Below are 19,853 nucleotides of genomic sequence, written 5' to 3' on the forward strand. Positions count from 1 at the left end.
AACTCGAAATGGTCAGAAAGTGTTTCCATCTATGCAAACTTTGAGCTTCTTTCAGATAGATTTTGACGAAACTACCGAGCAAAGAAATTTTTCATCTGATCAAGAGCAACTTGTACAAACAATGAATGTTTCCAAAAAAAACTATGTTTCAAACTTAAGAAGGGTCTTTACCTTCTTTTTTTTTAATTCAGCAAGGACGATCATGCTCAGCATTTATAGTCTCCAATTGACACTGGGGGAGAGATATGCTTTGCAATTTGCTTCACCACCTCCCAAAGGCCTGAAGCCGCGTAAAAGAACTTTTCCGGTGGAGTTGAAGCCACCTCCTTTATCTCTGCTATTCCGTTAAAGTAGCCACTGACAGCGATAACGAAAATTTCTATACCACTTTTCTTCAGTTCTTGGGCCTTTGCTTTGGTCTGAGAAAAGGAATTGGATCCTCCATCTGTGACGAGTAAAACTATTTTCTTGTCTGCATTTGGACGTCGGCCTTAAAAACATGGAACAAAAGCCTAATTAATTTAAGGCTGAACGAAGGAATAAAAATAACCCATGCGGTTTCATATAAAACTCCTTTACTAAGAATGTATTTTGCGTAGTTTAGGCAAAGGCTAACTATTTCATTCGACAGCATTACCATATATGGAATACAAATGCGTGGGCCAGGTTTTTCCTTTAAGTTGGAATATAACGCGCGCTGTCATTAGTCGAACTGAATGAGGGTGCGCTATCAGAGTACAAAACAAAGGGCTGAGCTAAAGCTGTCCAGTTATCTGCCAATTTGTACTATGTACGACCATTTCCCGGACTTTTTTTCCAGCTTTTCTTTTCGTTAATTGAAAGAAGTGCACTTCTTTCTTGTTCCAGCCGCTTCCTACCAGCTTTACAACAGAACAGAGCACAGTCAAGGCTTCTCTATTTGTTAAATAAAGATGAATCTCTCCTAAAAAAACTCCGGAGAGCGAAGTTGAGGTTTTCATTTCATTTCACAGACATTTATGTAAGTTACTTACAGAAGAAAGTATTATCCTAGCGGCCTTGTATTATTTCCTATACTTTCCCTTTTTTCTGTCTCTCATTCTCATACAAGAAGCAGCTAATGTTACGATATGTATGAACGGTTTACCTGCCCAGGAGTTTTCAAATAATTCCATGGCCTTCACCAATGCAGCTTGAGTGTTACTGCCCCCTCCCGGGTGAGTGATTCTATTCATCTGACCGACTGCGAAATACTCCGGCAAAAAATTGAAATTCACAGTGGCAGAATCCGAGAAAGTGATCGCAGCATACTTAAGGTCCACGTAATTATTTTTCATGGTTAATAGGTAACGAAGCGCCATCTTTGCTTTGTCGAATTCACAAGACGAAACCGATCCCGAGCCATCCATGATGACGACGACATCGTGAACCTCTCTTGAAGCAGGTATTTGGAAGAAAGACCGAAATCTAGGAAGCTTAGGTTTAGCTTTTACGAAATTTGCCTCGAGCCTCTTTGCAGTGTCGATGGCACCAGGAAGTTTGAAAGCTGGAAAAGAACCATTCAAATGAATCCATTGATATTATCTACAGCTCGCTAAAAATTTCTTCGTAGAAAACAACTCCGTTCAGGACCAATGGGTCCAAAACTGATATCATTTTCATTTTACTGAGAGCCTATTCGTGTGCAAGTGCGTGACTATGGAAAAGATTGAGATTTTTAGATCGTTAATCAACTTTTAAAAAGAATCTAATATAAACTTTGACTCTATAAATTGCTGAGAATTCAAAACTCACGTAACACAACTTACTCCGAACTGATGCTGTAAAGAATATCAGCAGGCACATTGCAAAGGCAACATACAGAGGAATTCTTGACATTGCGAAGTCCTTCTTTTTCGACTTGTTTAGATCTGACTTGCAGGTTTGAAATTCACCCACCTTTTAGCGTACTTTTATAGAGAAATTAACTTCCTTTTCACTGTTTACCTCAAGTACAGCTCAACTATTTGTTTCCAAATTTGGACTGTTTCAGTTGGCAAGGATGGCACGTTCCCTTTCTAATCACACGTACATTGTTACTCAGCTTTGAAGAACACACAGTCACACAATACATTGTTATTTTTCTTGTTTCTTTTACTATTCTGACCTTCAGCCATAAGGAAATTTCTAGCACTGCGAATAACCATGAACTGTATTGAAACCTATAGTTCTCTTATCAATGTGTCTTTTATTGAGATCAAAATACTGTTCAAGCTTGGATTTGATGTCTGAAGGCAAACAGCTCTCGAAATTCATAGACTGATCATATCACGAATCAAAAGAAATATCAGTTAATCGTGCTATAGGTACCTGTGGCCACAGCTGCACGTTTAAAGCGCAATAGAATTGTGACAGTAAGTTGTCAGGAAACTGTGAACAGAGATTGTCTTTGTCTTTTGTTCCCTCACGTATTTGTGATGCCGGTTGAGAAAAGGTGTTGAGCTTTATTTTGGCTTGATATTCGGCGTAAGATACAATGGTTGGCTGATGTGTTTCTTTTTGTCCATAACTTATTAGTGATAGTGTTGCTTTGTGCAAAAATGTAGGTCATCGACTTCCAAACGGCGGATCGTCGAAGCTTATCAGTTCGACGTCTGCTTTTTACATCTCCTACGGCCGACCCTTACCATTGAAATTTTGTTCTTCCATATACACTGCTGTAGTTCTGTTTCCTTTTCAGACCTTTGTACATCAAAACTGTTAGCATAGCTTTACTTCTGAGAAATAGAACCAGGTTTATTGCAATACTTTGATCACGTTTTAAAACGAACCAAAGTAAACATGCGAAAGACAGAAAAATGTAATGATTCCGTGACAGATTTGAGTCGGCCTCCGCCATTTACATCCGTATTACCGATTAAGTTGTTCTATCTTCGAAGCGACTAACTAGCACCACTAAGGCTTTTAAAAAATGAGTACGCAATGATCTTCTTTACCTCAAGGCAAAGTGATTCTGCTTCGTGGTTTGATTTTAATCCTACTTCATGAAATTACTGACAATATTATATTATTTCTTGGAGAAACTGACTTAATGCAAATTAGGGTGACCTAGTAAAAGTAATTGCTGACCCTGTAACTAAAAAGGGCCACTTGCATGACTATTGGGTGTTTAGGACGACTGACTTTATTTGGCTAAACCGTGGACGAACGTTGCCAATCGAGAGTTCTTTCTTCACTTCTTAGTTCAGGTAATTTGTGTCAATAATGGTTAACATTTTTGGTAAATGAGAGAACATTAAATCTTCCGACACCACTGCTAACGAAAGAAATCCAGCGCCGTTAATGGAACAGTTCGTCGCGAAGAGATTAGCGTCGGTTGTTTGAAGAGCTCTATGCGTTCTTTGAAGTTTCTTGAAGCTGGTTGTCTTCGCTTTGTTGATAGTATAGGCAGAAAGAAATCCCTGTACGTGTATTCCTTCTCAGCAAGGACTTTGGCGAAGGTAAAGAATGTAGCAGAAGCTGTGACGGGAAGGCTGAAGTTGTTGAGTTACGTGGAAGCCTGAAGCTTTATTTAGCACGCAGTCTTCGTAAACTTTGCGTTGAAGTTGATTTAGGGAAGTTCTAAAAAAATGGAATTTGAAAGAACGACGGATATCACCTGATCACCAAATTCAGTTCTAGTCTACATAACCAGTCAACGGTATTTCCTATTATTTAAACATGGTTTGATAAAAAATCAACATTACGGTTCAAACACTGTTCTTCTACAAAATGCAATTTTTCACGGCTACACTGCTTTTTGCAAACAGCCCGCAATTACTCATATCTCCGTATTTCAGCTTGGTAGACGAAAAATTACTTTCCACAAGACTGAGCATGTGCTAAATCATTTTCGAAAAAGCTTCACCTTGACAGGAAAGCCAGACTATAACCGGTCTTTCTGTCACGTTCGATCTTAAGGTGCAAACTTGCTCCGTTTTCGAAAAAGAAGATATCCCCTTTTGTACTTTCTCTGGATTCCTTAGGTTAAATATTTCAAATAGACGTTCGAATACCGTGCACGGTGGAGAATCTGAATTTAGCTTAACATGTACAGGCGGTTTTCACAACCTGCATGAAACGTGTGGAACTCTTCCGCGTACTCTCTCTGTTGAGCAATGCCCTTGTTGCGTGACTAGTTTTTCTTAGCTACTTTGACCTTCAGCAGCAGGGAAGCCGATTTAGAACATGACTTAGATATTTAAGTGGTAACATAAGCTGATTGTTTCACTGCAATTGGATTAAGGTTTCGTAAAGTCTTGATCTAGTGACAAACATCCTAATCAACGAACTGATCATGTAACGAGGGAAATTATCTGCCTGTGGCGCTGAACGTTACGTGATCTCGGATGACCACTTTACACCGCGTAGTAACACATATCAGGAGTTGTCGATACTGATCGGGAGAATACGAAGAGAAACGAAAAAGAAAACGATTTCTGAGAATAAGGACTTTTAAAAGTTAAAATAAAAGCGAGCAATTGGTGTTTGTAGTTTTCTTCAGCAACGGAGAGGCTTGTTTAGTACATGAACTAGACATAAAAGTCACGTTGTAATTTCGTGGTTTCACTGCAACTGGATAAAAATATCGTTTAATTAAGATTTGATCTTTTTATCGACAAACAACTCAGCAAAAAGATCTGATACTCATTGACCGGGGTAATTATCTATCTGTGGTGCTAAAGGTTACTGTGATCTCAAATGCACGCTATACACTGCACAGTAACACATATCACGTACTGTCGATAACGAGACTCAGAGAAAGGAAAAAGCCAAAATTTTCTGAACGAGGACTTTAAAACGTAGAAATAAAAGCATTCAAATAAGAGAATATTACGCTACAAGGGAAATTCAGTTTAGGATAACTCGGAGTTCACAAAGGCTGAAGTCCCTCGGGAAAATTACCTTACAAATCTGTGGCGAGTTCCTTGACAAGGCAGATTGTTACCAATACATGGAAGTTATTATAAATGAAACCTTAACTTGTAGTGATCATGTTGATTACATTTCAGCCTAAGTAAATCAACGACTTGGCATTCTCAGAAGGATCAAACATTTATTGCTAATACACACCAGAGAACTTTGCATCAAATCAATGATCTTGCCTCGCTTGGATTATATTGATATTGTGTGGGAAAACAAACACAACAAAACTCTAATGGCTAAAGTTCAGTCATTGCAAAACAAAGCTGCTAAATCAATCCTTGATAAAGCTAAACATTCCTCCGCAACAGAGGCAACTAACGAACTTGATTGGCTAGTTTTATCAGAAAGGCGATGGCATGCACGGGCTGATTGACTGGGAATTTAATTTAATGCAGTTAAGGGATACCCACCCCTATAACACTATGCACAAAGACAAATTTAAAGTGCCCAAATCTCGGTGCCAGTGGGGCCAACAAAGACAAACTTATCAAGCGATACACAAATGGAATGCCCTTCCAATATCTCCTAGGAACTCAAATAGCCTTGATTTATTTAAGAAGCTTATGTAAACTATTTCATTTATTTTAATATTTTTATTAACTCTATCTCAGGACTTTATTGTTATTGTGTGCTCTTTTAACTTTTAAGAGCTAATGTCAGCATGCATCAAACAAACAGCAGCAAGTTACCCAAATTTGTTTTCCCTCCTACTTTTATATTTTGTAGCCCAATATGTTCTAATAATTGTGGTGTAGTTTTTTTGTAAAAATATAGTTTAGTTTTCGAGAAATAATTTTTTTCGTTCGACCGCTCAAATATGCAAATTTTCACTATGATTATTATCCGAGTTGTGTGACCTCATGTAACGAATGTACTAGACCTACGGTATTTCTGTAAACATAATCCTTTGTTTTATCATCTAAACTTAATCCCCTGTCGTTATTGAAGCTGCCAAAGAAATATTTATTTTTTGGTGAATATTTTTGTCCGACATACTTTTCCTATGTCGAAAAGTAGCATCAAAACAAAGACAGTTTTAACAATGACCGATATGACACAATCTACTGAGCTTCAAGCTTTCATAGGAGCAAAGGATGGTTATGAAGTTACCATAAAAATTTCCTTGTATATTTGCGTTGTTCTATCTTGAGACGAACTCAAAGTCCGGTAAAATTTACTTGATAGCGACTATGAAATGTACATGGTGCGCTTACTTGTCGCCACCGTTAACTTGCATAAATCACTACAATTTGCAAAAAAATCCAACATGACACTCTTATCTTGTTTATTTATGATTTTATTAGCTGTTTCGATGATCACGTTAATTATGCTCTACCACATTCTAGCCAGATTTAAGTTCCAATTAATATATCTTCTCCAACTTATTATATCAGTTGCGTGACAAGCGTGACACAGAAATTCAAAGATGGGTCAACCTCCGAAATACCAAGAGATGGGTTTTTTTTCCTCTTTGCATGACATCTAGAAAAATCTTTCAGGAATGACTGCATTCAGAAAACTAAAATGTCGGAAATCGAAAAGTTTTATAAGTTGACACAAACGTGAAAAGTTTTATAAGTTCACACAAACTTCAGCCGTTTCTCACCAGTGTCTTTAGGTTACAAGTGATCTTGCCGATACTATGCGTGTTTTCTGCAAGGTTTCTGTATCGTAATTGCGGAAATAAAATGCAGTCAGATTATTTTAATGAGTTAAATGCCTCAGATCATCAATGTTTTGTTACAATGAATATTTATAGCATCATCTCAGTCAATTATCCTCCGCAGCCACCGCCGCAACCACCGCAACCACCGCATCCTCCACAGCTACCACCGCATCCTCCACAGCTACCACATCCACCGCAACCACCACATCCACCGCAGCCACCACAGCCACCGCATCCACCACATCCACCGCAGGCACCTCCTCCTATCGCATACTTTAGGTATGAGTTAGTTGGTACAGTGTTAGCATAGTACCCGGCTGCCACTATTAATGCAAGGTCTTCATTATGAATTCTGCCTGGTTTGTCGGCCTGTCCTGATGTACAAACTGATGGTTTTGAATAATCTGTACTTCCGACTGGAGTGTAAGGCTGGCATAAAAGATGAAGAATGGCAATTGAAAATCCGAGTGCAATTACCTCTGGCACGTGATGTACTTCAGAAGGAAACGAAATCAAGCCTGTGCGCAAATCGATGCTGAGCTTCATCTTTTTGCTAAGACTTACCCAGAACTGATCTCCCTGCTTTTCTACCTCTTTCCACTCTTTAGTTCCGGACAGTGAGAAGAATTTGATGGACAAATGTCCAGGTTGGCCTCTCACGCCAGGTTTTCCTTTTACACCTGGTTTATTTGGCTGCCCTTTTATTCCAGGCACGCCAGGAACACCCTTGACAAACCCTTCCCATTTTCCGATGCAGACTCCCCAGTCCTTGCTTCCTCTAATAAGCATTGCTCTTTCTCCTGCTTTCTCATCCAAAGTGCAACATTTTTGTGGCTTGCTCACCTGTTCTTTCGTAGGAAGTATGCTCCCCCATAGTAAGTGAGCCGTACTAACAACGCAACCAGATTGGTTGATAACCTCCACGGAAGAGAACACCAACAAAGCTGAGTGCACCACTCGGCAGGTAAACGCCTGTCGAAGCCCACTGTCAAGTACCCGATGGAGCGACATTTCGCAAGGTGCCGACGGGGAAGCTAAAGAAGCTGGCGAAAGGAAGAGCGTCGGCGAGCTTAATATCTGACCGGGATGTTGGACTGGGCTGAAATTTCTCTCTGGTCTCACGGTAAAATAGTATCCATCTAGTTTGGGGGGATGAACTACAGTAGTAAACCGAACATTGAAGTTCTCAGCCACAGTTAAGTCGTGCGTTTCTGGCTCAGGCTTGGCGGTACTTTGGTAAGGAACTTTGCCGACCAGATGGTTTACAAACAGGTACTGGTCAGACTCGTCAAGTGAATGTGTAAAGCAAGAGCATGTTCTTGGTTGATAAATGCGAACCTGATAAAATAAATACAAAGTTAATGATGGTTTTGAACCAAATAATGTTTCTTTTGCCGGTAGCGACTTATTAATCCTATGAAATATCACTTAACGATTGCCCTCCAATACACAAAATCCCAGTGGTGTACAATTGACGATTCCGCCAACCAGTGGTCTCCCTGATCATCATCACCCTTTTCACCTACCACCGTTACTTAACTACCCGAAACTGATTCAACTAAACAAGATTTCATCTCACTGGGCTTGGTGTTCATGTCTCAGCCACTTTATTGTTGCGCGTGAAATCACATGTGATCCTTGCAATCCGATTGGCTCTCACCGGCGCGATTTATTTTACCATTTTATGCTCTTAATCGCATCTTTGTCCCAGCCAATGAGACACCTTTACCAAAACACAACAACCAATCAATTTCAAACTTGTTTAAAGAAATCATTCAAATTGCAGGGAAATGAGAGACAACTTTTGCATCTCTTTACAAACCAGCTCAATAAAATATTTTTACAAACTAAAAACTGCATTAAGCGAACGAGTTTTCCGATTTCAAAATAGGTGTAATCGAATTTCGTGTCGTGCAATTTTGGCTTGAAATCATACTTTTGATTTCAAATCACGTTGATGATTTCAGACCAAATTGCACTCAGTGTAATTACCATAATAAATCAGACGAGAAGGAGACAACTGATAAATAACTCTGAATCATAGAAGATAAATTATTAAAGCATTAAAACTCTTACCTTCAGATTACTGCTATTCTTCGTTTTAAACGTAAACGTTGATAAGGCATTGCTGGATTCGGAAAGTGTGGCATTTGGCCCGCGAATCTGTCTCTTAAGGACCCGCTCACCATTCATGACATCGATTTTAATAGTGTACGCTTTCGGTTTAGGGAGACCTTCAACTTCCAATTTGGTCAAATCTACAGTGTACTCGAGTGCTGCCAGCCAAGTGTAGTCAATGGGCCCTGCCAGTGTGTTAGTTTCAAGATGAGGCTCTCCACGGAACATGGCTCCGTTCACTGCAAATTCTTGGCCCAGGTTTTTCCATTTTTCGCGGGTTGTTTCTTCAGACATGTTGAGCTTTGAGCCAGGCTGACGGTCGTTCACTGAATCATCATGTTTGAGTACTTTACCCAGTATCTCCGTGGTGTCTTTTTTGTATAGCAGTGGGTTTACCTGATGCGCATGCCAAATGAGGTCAAAGTCGTAGCAAGGCACAAGAAACATTTCTGGGTTATCTCTCTTGAGCATGAGATGCCATGTATATCTCTCCACTGCTTTAGTCAAGAATTTCTTATCTTCAAAGTGAGGTAAGGACACCTGATAATAAAATACTCTCTGACGAGTACAGGCAGCTGCGATGTCATACTCAAGTCTTGACTTGAAATCTGGCGCATTGTTAACAGGGGCCGTCAGGTCAACTTCAAAAGGCTCGCTAGGATACAACTTCTCCCACAGAGCTTTGGCCTCAATAAGCCCTTTCTGACGCTGTTCTCCAACTAGGATCTTGTGATCTAGCAGAGTAGAGGTAATTTCGTTGCAGTCCCTTTCATAATTGACGGGTGACAGCATGTGCACGTGCCAAACCCACGCGATGTCGAGTGGTGCCGCAATTTCTGAGGTCGTAGAATAAGCGAGCAAAGGCAGCCAGAAAAGTTCATACCTAAAAAAAAAAGAAAAAAAAAAGTTAAAAATAGTTAAAAATAGTTAAAATCAGTTTAAAGTTAAGTCAAAGGCTTTCTTGTAATCTGACCGTTAGGACTGGATACACTCCATGGCTAGGAGGATACTATGGGTGCCCAATACCGTAACATTTCAGGACAATAATAATAAATAATGGCAATAGGACTGAGTGGAGTCCACTTCGGTCTGTAATCATACGAGTGATAACAAAATCGGACGACCGCGCAGCCGAAGTTCGATTTGTTTATCACGAGCATGATAAAAGACTGTCCGATAAAAAAAAGTACGCTGAGAGGGGTTAAAAATGCACTCCGAAAATTTTTTTCCGATTACTCACGAACCTTTTCGCGCCGCTTCGGCCGAAGTCCCTCAGTGCTACAAAGAGCAAAAGGACTATTGTTTAATACTTAGACCATTTCTTGATACATTGAACTCTTTGATTTTATTATTCTCATTTTGTCTCTCGCTATTTAGTGAGCCTACACTTTAACTTTCCACCCTCTGATTTCTCAGCTTCTTCACTTAGTTCAGTTCACATCTGACAGAAACTAAATGACTCTGACCGGCCGCTTTAAAAGTCGCACTCTACATGCAACAGACTTATTCTCGGGCCGAACTTTAATTAACCGAACTTTTACGATATATATGCTTAAGTGAAAGTAATGATAAAAATCTATCAATTATATTTGGGACGTTGAAATTAAATGAAACTTTCTGCATTTAAAATTGTGCCCCTGATTGTTCGTTAAAACTGTTTTCGTGACGTGTTGTCAAACATATTTGAACAGTTGAAAAATGAAACAGTGTGGCTTTCTATTTCGATCCCCACGGGCCATACTCCTAAATATTTAAAACGATTGATCAACAGTACAGTTGAACCAAACCTACCTTCTGATTGCGTTTTGAACGTGTGGACCAGCATATAGACTTGGATGATCATCAACAAGCTGTAAGAATTGGCGGTGGGCAACAGCCGCTTCCACCAAGTCAATGCTTAGTTTAATCTTGCCGCGTGACATGTCGATTTACATTTGCATTGAATCACGTCTCTGGTAGTAGTGAAAAAAAATCAAATTTTTAAACTCATTAATCACTTGCGATTAAAAATATTACACTTTGTAACATAAAGTAATTTATTCGTTTTGTCTTGATTTCCGTTAAATATGTCCTACTCTACTGACTCCTTGAATTTTTTGCTAACTATTTGCTTATTGAAGTTATTATCCTCCATAGTGTGTCAGAAAGCAAACTTACGATATCCTTACCGGATTGCTGTAGTTTACTATTTTCATTCCCGAAAAAACTCAAATTTTTTCTTTAGGATCTTCCTGCGGTGGTAGAAGCAGAGACAGATGCAATGTAGAAAACGCCAGTCTCTATTTATTATAGAAGTGCATTATTATTGTGGCTCATTTATCACCTTAATGAATGTTTTGCATCTCAAAACATCTGCGCCACAAATTTTGTGGGTACATTATAAATAGTAGTTGAATAAAAACGCTTCACTCTTAAGGAAAATCTTTAACATGGTAAAAAAATAAGCAATATATTCTCTAAATAAACAAAGTATCTTAAGTCTATATAGCTCCGGATCTCCCAAGACTTTATACTGGACGGATTAACTGCTAATGATTTCAATAATGGTACGGAGATATTTGCATACGTGAACTTTGTCTAGTTGAATTCGCGTTACAAATGCACACCCTTTACTTGATTGAGAGCGGCTGTTTGATATGACTGCGTAAAATTTTATCAAATAATAGCCATTTGAATAATTGCAAGTCATATATGTTAATAATATTTGGATAATCGTCTCGAAGGTAAAAAACTGCGTGATACGCGATTTTAGCCATGCAGACAAGGATAATGAAAAATTTATTGGGAGAATCGAACTTAAGGTATAACTAAATATTTCTGGCCGTACAAGATTGCTGCGCAAAGGTGACAGATCCATCCTACACATCTCAAAAGATTTCCGTCAGAGATATTTGACAAATTTCACAATAAGTACGTCAGAGAAACCGAAAAATATTGAATTGTCTTAGTGACTTCAACTTTGCGAAAATCAGGTCGATTCCAACAATCGGCAAAAACGGAAATTTTACATCTCTATAGAATGTTGAAAGTGTAACGGGGAGAGATGAAAAAGTTAAAACTTCTTACCCACCGAACTTATCGCCCGCAAACCCTCGCCTTCTGAAAAGAAATTCCCCTTTCTCGGAGGTAGAAGCTCAAGAGTCTTGACAAGTTGCGAGCCAGCGAGCCGTGCGAATCATCATGTGGGCCATGCGAGACACAAGTTAGTTCCCACTCCATTTCGTTTTCTTCAGTTATTGGCTATTTGGCATGAGTCTTTGTCATCCTCGCCCTCCTTTCACTATCATTTTGTTATTTGCTTTCATCTTTTTCATCGTTTGTTAAGGTAAGTTTTGTTTTGTTTTGTTGTCATTCAATGTTTTATTTTTGAGTGGCAAACGATTGAAAATCCATGCATATCATTTACATGCTATTACAGATTCATGGCAAATCGACGTCTACAAAGCCTCCTGGAGGCCAATAAATGGGGATTAACACTACGTTATGACCCAGCTGCTTCGAGAAATCTATGTTTTCATCGTTGTCTGTCAAAATTTGTTGATGTAAAAGAATGAAGACATCGTCCAAATGGTTCAAACGCATTTGTTGTGCAATCAAATCGTAACATGAAATTAGGAGATCTTCGCAGCTAAAAGCACTACTGATTCGAGTAGTTGAAAATAGGACCTGAAAAATTCAGGCCCGTACGGGGTTTGAACCCATGACCTTTGCGATACCGGTGCAGCGCTCTACCAACTGAGCTAACAAGCCAACTGGTCAATGTGTTGGGTCCAAATAAACCATCCAAGTAATGAATGATGGTTTTAGATATATGAAATTCATGTATTTGCACTGCGGTGAAGAGATGAAATTAAGAGATCCTCGCAGCTAAGAACACTACAGAATCTCACCTCGTTGGCATGTGAGGTGAGATTTTTATCTTTAAACTCCCGGAGATTTAAGTTCTCATGTAGAAAAAAATTATGGGTGTCTTTTAGTATTACTTTTATATCTATCACCTATGCGTAATGTATCAGTCATTTCCAAACGTGATGGTCACTACTATTTTCTCTTTTGAGCAAATCATTGAGTAACGTTATTTGACTGAGAAGTCTTTGAAATGTACCGGTAACTCGATATAATTTATTGTGACATAATGCAAATGCTGCATAACAAAATATGCAGTGAAGCCCGGGCTTTAAAGAAAATGTGAAAAAAATAATGGGAGTGGAAAAAGATGAAGGGGAAGGAAACAAACAGATGGAAAATGAGGTAGTGAAAACTTTTTGCTGAAGGTTTACTTAAAGAAGCTGTGTCCCAAAATTTCCCAAAATGCAGACGGTGTAAACTAACACAAAATTAAGGGAACCTGAATTCTTGACCTAAAATCAGGAACACTGTTTCCAGGCCCGTCAGGTCACCTTCAAAAGATTCCCCAGGATACAGTTCTTCCCATAGGCCCGGGCCTTTACAAGCCCATTCTGACGTTGCTCAGCGACCAATATTTTATGATTCACCAAAGTTGCGACAAAATTCATTACAGTCCCTTTTGTAACTGACAGGTGACAGTATGTGCACTTGCCATACCCAGGCTACATCCAGTCGCATTTCAATTTCTGCAGTAGTGGTAGACTGAGCAAGCAATAGCAGCCAGAACAGCTCATATCTTGAAGAAATAAGTCGAAAGGCGCTCATTTCGTGTGTGAGCCGCTCTAGATCAGAATTAGTTTAAAGAGTAAGATTTAATTAGTATAGATGTAGATTTCTTGAGAAAAAAAAACCATGAACTCAATTTTTTAGTTCCTTGTAAGTATACCTCCTGATAACAATTTGAACGTGTGGACCTGCATATAAATTTGGACGATCATCGACAATCTGTAAGAACTGGCGGTGAGCATGGAATGCCTCCACTAAATCGATGTTGAGTCGAACCACGTTACCCTACACAATCATTTCTCTCTGAAGTGAAGCTATTTCAAATGCAAAAATTATTTTGTCAGAGAAACAAATTATCCCAAGCAACAATTGTGCTCTGCCGGCAAAAATTATAACCAAAAAATATTTCATCGCATAAAACCTCGCCAAACAACCTCAGTCTTCCTCGGTTTATTTTCAGCGACATTCATCTACTGTTATTAATTGATAAAGTAAAGAATGGTAAAACTAAATGTAAAACCTTGAATCGTTAGTGAATAACAAGTAAGAAAAAATGTCTTTGTGCTTCTCGAGTTATTATTTTTTCTATCTTAATAAATCATGACTCCTCATTAACCGACAAGTTAGCATAATATCCACCGAGTAACCATCAATTATAAATTACATAATTGCTTGTTCTCTACTTTACCATTGAATTGAGATACAAGTGGATATTTTATGTTACTACACCCTTTTTTTTCTGCTAGTGTCAAGAAAATAACGTTGTATCTAATTAAATGAAACATTTTAAACTTGGGAGAAACTGACTTCGAATCTTTAATTTAAAAATGTGCATAGGTGCATTTAGTTTTAAGTCTTACAGACTTACGTACCCAATTGATGAGTATCCTAGAAACACTCGCAAATTTTGCTCAAATACGGCGAATGTTCCTCGGTAAATAAGGGTGACAGTCAAACCCAGAGATGCACCAGACTCGATTCATGCAGGCCTGTTCCCTTCCTTAAAGATATTTCTCTTAATTTCATATTATAACACAGTTTCATGTCAGTGAGGGCAGGCCAAAAAAATCTCCTATGAGTGCATTGGAGAGTCTGAAAACATTTTGGAAATAGCTTTGCAACAAGAAACTTAACTGACTTAAGCAGTAGATACATGATTTAAGTTTCCAAGAAACATCGGTGTCAAAACAGTAACTGATGGCGATAAAAAGACAACGTTTCCCCGTCCAAATTTAGATTGCAGTAAGCTGCGTCATAGTTTTTGTCTACAAATAATCCAGGCCTTTCGACAATCAACTCCCAGTGGCTTTCTTCTGGTCAAGCTTTAACTACTCGCTATCGAAGTGGCTTGGAGAAGAAGCACTGTAGATCACTGCATGTATTCCTAGTCACCATCGCAATTGCAGCGTGATTCGATCTTTTCGATTCACTAGAGCCTTCTGCTACATCATTAAGATTATATTTCCAACGTTTATACCTACTTTATTAGAAAGGGTTTCCTCCCTTATCCTTTTGAATTGACCAATCGAGAAGTTTAAAATTCCAAGTACGCGACTCGACGGAACAATCACCCACAGATTTAAACTACTCTAAGATAGCCACACGAGTTTCTTGAACAGAGATGGGAGATGTAGCATCAGTGAAGATGCTATGGTCAAACCTGATATTTTTCCTGAGAAACATGTCAGCAAGGGCTTCAGAAAATCTAGAATCCATCCAAAATAACCCCATGAGCAGCAACTTAAATAACGCAATCAGTCTCTCATCCTGAACGGTGCTGAACGGTCAGCGGGGAGTTTTAACTTAATTGTATCGATGTTATCAGATTTCATAACAGCAAGGGAAAGAAAAAAAGGGAACACGTCTTCATACCGAAATTATTGTTTTTGAACCGACTCTAGTTTCTTAAAAGAAAATCTTAGCCTTTCCACTGATTATCAACTCTGACTCTGACTCTCTCTGTAACGAGTTACTCCATATGGAGGTGTGCTCACGTTGATACAGTGTGTTTTTTTCTGCACCAAAACACATGGCTAATACAAAAAAGTGAGCCGCTCTAAAAGTGACGTCTGGCTATTCCTGAAACAACTTGAGGAGAATGTGATAGCTTTACCCTCAAAATGTGTTCTTAGTTTGCTTTAAGCGCCTCAGATTTCCGAAATCACTCTACCGAATTCCGCTACGATGGCTTGACAATTCGCAAAAGTATGTCGATTGAGAGCACTTACCTCCTTTAAAATGTAACTCTCCTTCCCGTTTCCAGAATGAATCAATTGGAAGACAAAATTATATTGTAACTGAGAAAAGCTCTCCGGAGACGAGAACCTCAAAGTACATAAAAAAAACCAAGACAGCCATAATTAAACTCAAACAATCGGGGATGACCAGAAATCCGAGACAGTCAGCGGTTTGAAACGGGTGGTCATATCTGCAATAAAAAATAAAAATTAAAAAAATAAAAAAAAAAAAAAAGAAGAAGAAGAAGAAAAGAAAAAATTCCTGCTACGCCTGCGTAATTGCATCAGATTACGTAATGACGAGCCCTGGAAGGTGTTCAAGCGAGAATAGCCGCGGTTTATTCCTCCAAATGCATAGTATTTCTTCAGCGGACCTTCTTTAAGATACAAAAAAGAAATTAATGAAAATAAAAGCTAATGTATCTCCTAATTATTTTGCCGTGGAAAGGCTAATCTCGAAAAGGACATCACATGGAACGGTGAGTTCACAATTCGCCTGCCTTGGTTTACAATGTTTGTCAATGTTTGTCAAGTTTGATAATTACAATCTTCAGGTTCATTATATGGTGAAATGGAAAGAGTGTAGCGGGTTTTAAACAAGTTGGGAAGATGAAGAGAACTTAACTACCGAACCTTTTAAATGTTATTGTATCATTTTTTTAGAACTGTATTTAACCCTTAAACTTCCACCAGTGACCAAGACAGAATTTCTCCTTACAATATCAATACAGCATCAACCAGATAAGTGGTGAGAATAAAGAAGAATATCAATTTAGGGATAATTAGTTGATCCAATACTAACTTCTCTAAACTTACATTATAAGAATTGTATGGCTGACAGTAAGGAGGACTACAAATTTGATCTGGGATTTAAAGGGTTAAATTAACATTATAATTGAACCTGCTGAAATTGAAATACAGACATAACAAGAGAGATGCACTAGTATAAGCTTGTACATGGAAAGGTATATGCTTAACTAAGTTTTTTTTTTCACAAATAATATTACAGTAATTGCTGCTCTCCTTTTTTTTCTGCCTTTGCAGTGCTTCCAGTATTACTTGTTTATAGACAACCCCTCTTACAATGTTTCCATTTTTATTATTTTTAATACAGAATTTAGACAAACCAATTGTTGACCAAGAGAGGCTAACTCAACAAGTTGATAACCTGAGATTATCAGCCCTGTTGAAATTGAAAATTAAATCTGGGTCTAATGCTATTTTGGACTTCTATCATGTTTGTTTTTTTGGTTTTATGGTAAAGGAAAGGAGGGAAGGGAAAAAGGGTATCCTTTGTTGGATAAGGATAATTTTAACCAATGTAATTTATAATGGTAATTGAACTGATTGGAGTGCAATTTGGGCTTAAATCATATGCATGATTTCAAAATCAAATGAGCACACAGCACGAGGTCGATTTGAAATCACAAGTATGATTTCAGACCAAAATTACACGACATGAGGTTCAATTACCACTTTATTGCATCCATTTTGAAATTGCCCAAAATACAGGACATGGTAAGTTAAAATATTTTATTGATGCATTACTGAGCTGGTCTGAAATTAAATTCATCCATTTTTTGGGGGGAAAAAGTAAGAGTTTTGGAAATAAAAGTTGCAAAATTTGCCACATGATACTCTTTGTCTTTCATTTTCCTGCAATTTGATTGGTTACTTTAAACAAGCCTTGAAATCTGATTGGTTGTTTTGTTTTTAGTTTAGCCACCTCGTTGGCTGGAAAAAGGATGCAATTTAAAGCAAAAAATGGTGCGATTTGTGAATAAATTGCATCAATCAGAGCCAATCAGATTACAGGGACCACCAGTGATTTCAAAATGGGTGTAATAAACTGAAAAACTGGGATAGGGTTATTGATTTTAGTGGGGATTGGGTCAGGGCTAAACATCCAAATCACCAAAAAAATATTCTATTATAAATGGGCAAATTAAAGAAGATCACAGAATGTTAACTGAGAAACTTTCAATTGATTTCAGTTGCCAATCGGTAACTATTTAATCATAGATATTATAGTATTACTGAAAATGAAATTCACTCTAATGGCTTTAGGGACTTTTAGGAGTTCTGCTTGAATGCAAGAGCTGCTAAGAATATGACCAATAGGTGAGTTGAATGTACAAAATAAAAATGGCCCCTATCTAGTAACCCTAGGCTTAATCCACAGTGATGAATTTGCTTGGAATTTCTTTTCACTGCACTCTTTGCTCATCATGTAGTTTTTCCTTTGAGTTTGTTAACATAATTTTGAATGTGTAAGGGAGTCCCCCTTAGAGTAACTAAAGCCATTTCATGCTCCCAGAATACTAAATGTTGCATATTTTTTTATTGACAAATTTCCTCCTGTTGTTTGATAAGTTCAGCCTTGTTTTTGTTGCTGAATCCTTTAACATTTCTCTTCTTTTATTTGTTTTTCAATTGCTTTGGTGTCATATGAGAAAAGCTAGTGTCAGTGGTAGTGGACTCACAGAGGGGAAGTTCATTTTGAGCTTTGCTTGATTGTTGGAGAGGATCTTGACTAAATTTACCAATGCCTTTTTTCAGTTTTCTTTAATTTCAATATCCCCAGCTTTCCTTGCACATTGTGCAACTACATACTTCCTGCTTGTGTTCTTTAAGCTCCCACTGACATTGCTATTGTTGCAGAACATCTCCTGCAGAATCCCACTTGTTGGACTTTCTCAGAATTATTGCAAGAGCTACATCATTGTTCTTTTCAACCTCTTGCCCTGTAAATATTTTGACTGATTTGTGGAGCTCAAAGAACTTGGGAATGTGTGTAACCATGATGTGCATGTATGGGGTAACTCAGGCTCTCTCATACCCTTCTCTTTTACCATTAAGACTGACAAAAAGAGAAATCCATTCTTTGGCTTTCATGAAAAATTCTATGGGGTCTTTCTCAAGGTTCCAGTCATTGACGATTTTGTAAATTTCTGCAAACTCTGTCCAGATTGCAACCACAGTTGATGCTGTTTCTGTTTTGCCAGATTTCCAATGAAAATGTCTGTAACTGTTAGCATTAAGTGAAGCTCATCTACCACTAAATGATCAAGTGGGATATTTAACAGTTTTGTGTATTTTACACCATGCACAAGCATAGTTGGATGTTGCCCCCTTGAGTCGAAGCATCTTTAATTAAATTTGTAATTACCACCAAGATAGAATTCAGTTTTGACCTCTTGGCCATCCACATTCATTTTACCTGTGGCAATCAAGTCATTTACCTCGATGAATAAACTCTGAAACGACTCTTTTATTGTGTGGTAACTCTCAGTTCCATGGACTATACCAAGAGTTCTATTTCGTTAGCAGACATACCTGACTCCTCTGTTTGCAAAATAGTAAATGAAAGCAAAATAAATTTGGATTTCGGGTCATTCTTGCACTGTCACCATTGATTTTGAATTTGATTTTATCAGTGATGAGGTCAAAGTCACTGTTTTGCTTGACAAAGTCAGACATATGTACTCTGAACACAGTTTGAAACTGAATTTAATGTGACCCCCTCAAACTTGGTATTTAGTGGTTCAGTTTGGCACATTTTGTTCAGTTCATCACAGCATTGTTTAACTGAGTAGGACCTCGGTAGACCATCAGTGATCATAAATATTTCGTGATAAAATGCATCTCCCACAAAACATTTATCAAATAGGAAGACAATTTTTTCCACTTTCAGTTTTTCTTTTTCAGACAAGGTCTGTACTTTCTTCCTCCTTTCCCTTGAGTGGTTGAGCTTTGATGTTGTGAACCACATTACTGTCTGATTCTTTGACAGTTAACCATAGTAGTTTAACAACAAAGGAAGAGCAGAACTAAAGAACAACTTCGGCCCGTGAACTAAAAGTTTTCAAGGTTCGAACTTTTTTCACAATTGAATAAATTTTTCCCTGGTATGAATTAATTCCCACTTAATTTTTCTACGATGCACAAGCTATTTGCTTGTTTTATGCAGAACTTGGGTTTCATTTTCCCTTTGGTTCACTGCCAGCACCATTTCTTCATAGATTCTTTCCTTCTCTAGCTCTAAATTCTCATAGGCCTTTTTCCAACCTTGTAGTTCATTTTGTATGTTTTGAATATCTTGGTAGAGTTCATGAGCAGATTTTGTTTGACCCTCCATAAGATGAAACTTTCGGACTCGATTATCCCACTCGTTTCTTGTCCTGCCTTTAGATTTTTTGTAATCTAATGAAATTTTTCAGGCAATATTTAACAAAGCTACATCAATTCCACTTCGCACATTTTCACTATCGCCA

At 38.1% G+C, this 19,853-nt stretch overlaps 2 protein-coding genes across 3 annotated transcripts; both read right to left on the reverse strand.

Annotated features, from left to right (window-relative positions):
* Positions 1-206: 206 nt before the first annotated feature.
* LOC136278726 (integrin alpha-2-like) lies at positions 207-1,857 on the reverse strand. Its single transcript, XM_066162010.1, has 3 exons — positions 1,788-1,857; positions 1,127-1,525; positions 207-490 (listed from the first exon to the last, which is right to left on the reverse strand). Exons 1-3 carry the CDS (start codon positions 1,855-1,857, stop codon positions 207-209), a joined length of 753 nt encoding a protein of 250 aa, XP_066018107.1.
* A 4,382-nt stretch (positions 1,858-6,239) lies between these two features.
* Positions 6,240-11,999, reverse strand: LOC131769015 (uncharacterized). Of its 2 annotated transcripts, none has more exons than XM_059084752.2 (4): positions 11,778-11,999; positions 10,499-10,659; positions 8,666-9,590; positions 6,240-7,927 (listed from the first exon to the last, which is right to left on the reverse strand). In XM_059084752.2, the coding sequence occupies exons 2-4, from the start codon at positions 10,627-10,629 to the stop codon at positions 6,698-6,700; spliced, it is 2,286 nt and encodes a 761-aa protein (XP_058940735.2). In that variant the 5' UTR covers positions 10,630-10,659; positions 11,778-11,999; the 3' UTR covers positions 6,240-6,697. The 2 variants fall into 2 exon arrangements, with proteins under 2 accessions (XP_058940735.2, XP_058940736.2); XM_059084753.2 differs by lacking the exon at positions 11,778-11,999 and adding an exon at positions 10,876-10,988.
* Positions 12,000-19,853: the final 7,854 nt, after the last annotated feature.

The sequence above is a fragment of the Pocillopora verrucosa genome, chromosome 1, assembly GCF_036669915.1.
Source record: "Pocillopora verrucosa isolate sample1 chromosome 1, ASM3666991v2, whole genome shotgun sequence".
NCBI classification, from domain to species: Eukaryota; Metazoa; Cnidaria; class Anthozoa; order Scleractinia; family Pocilloporidae; genus Pocillopora; species Pocillopora verrucosa.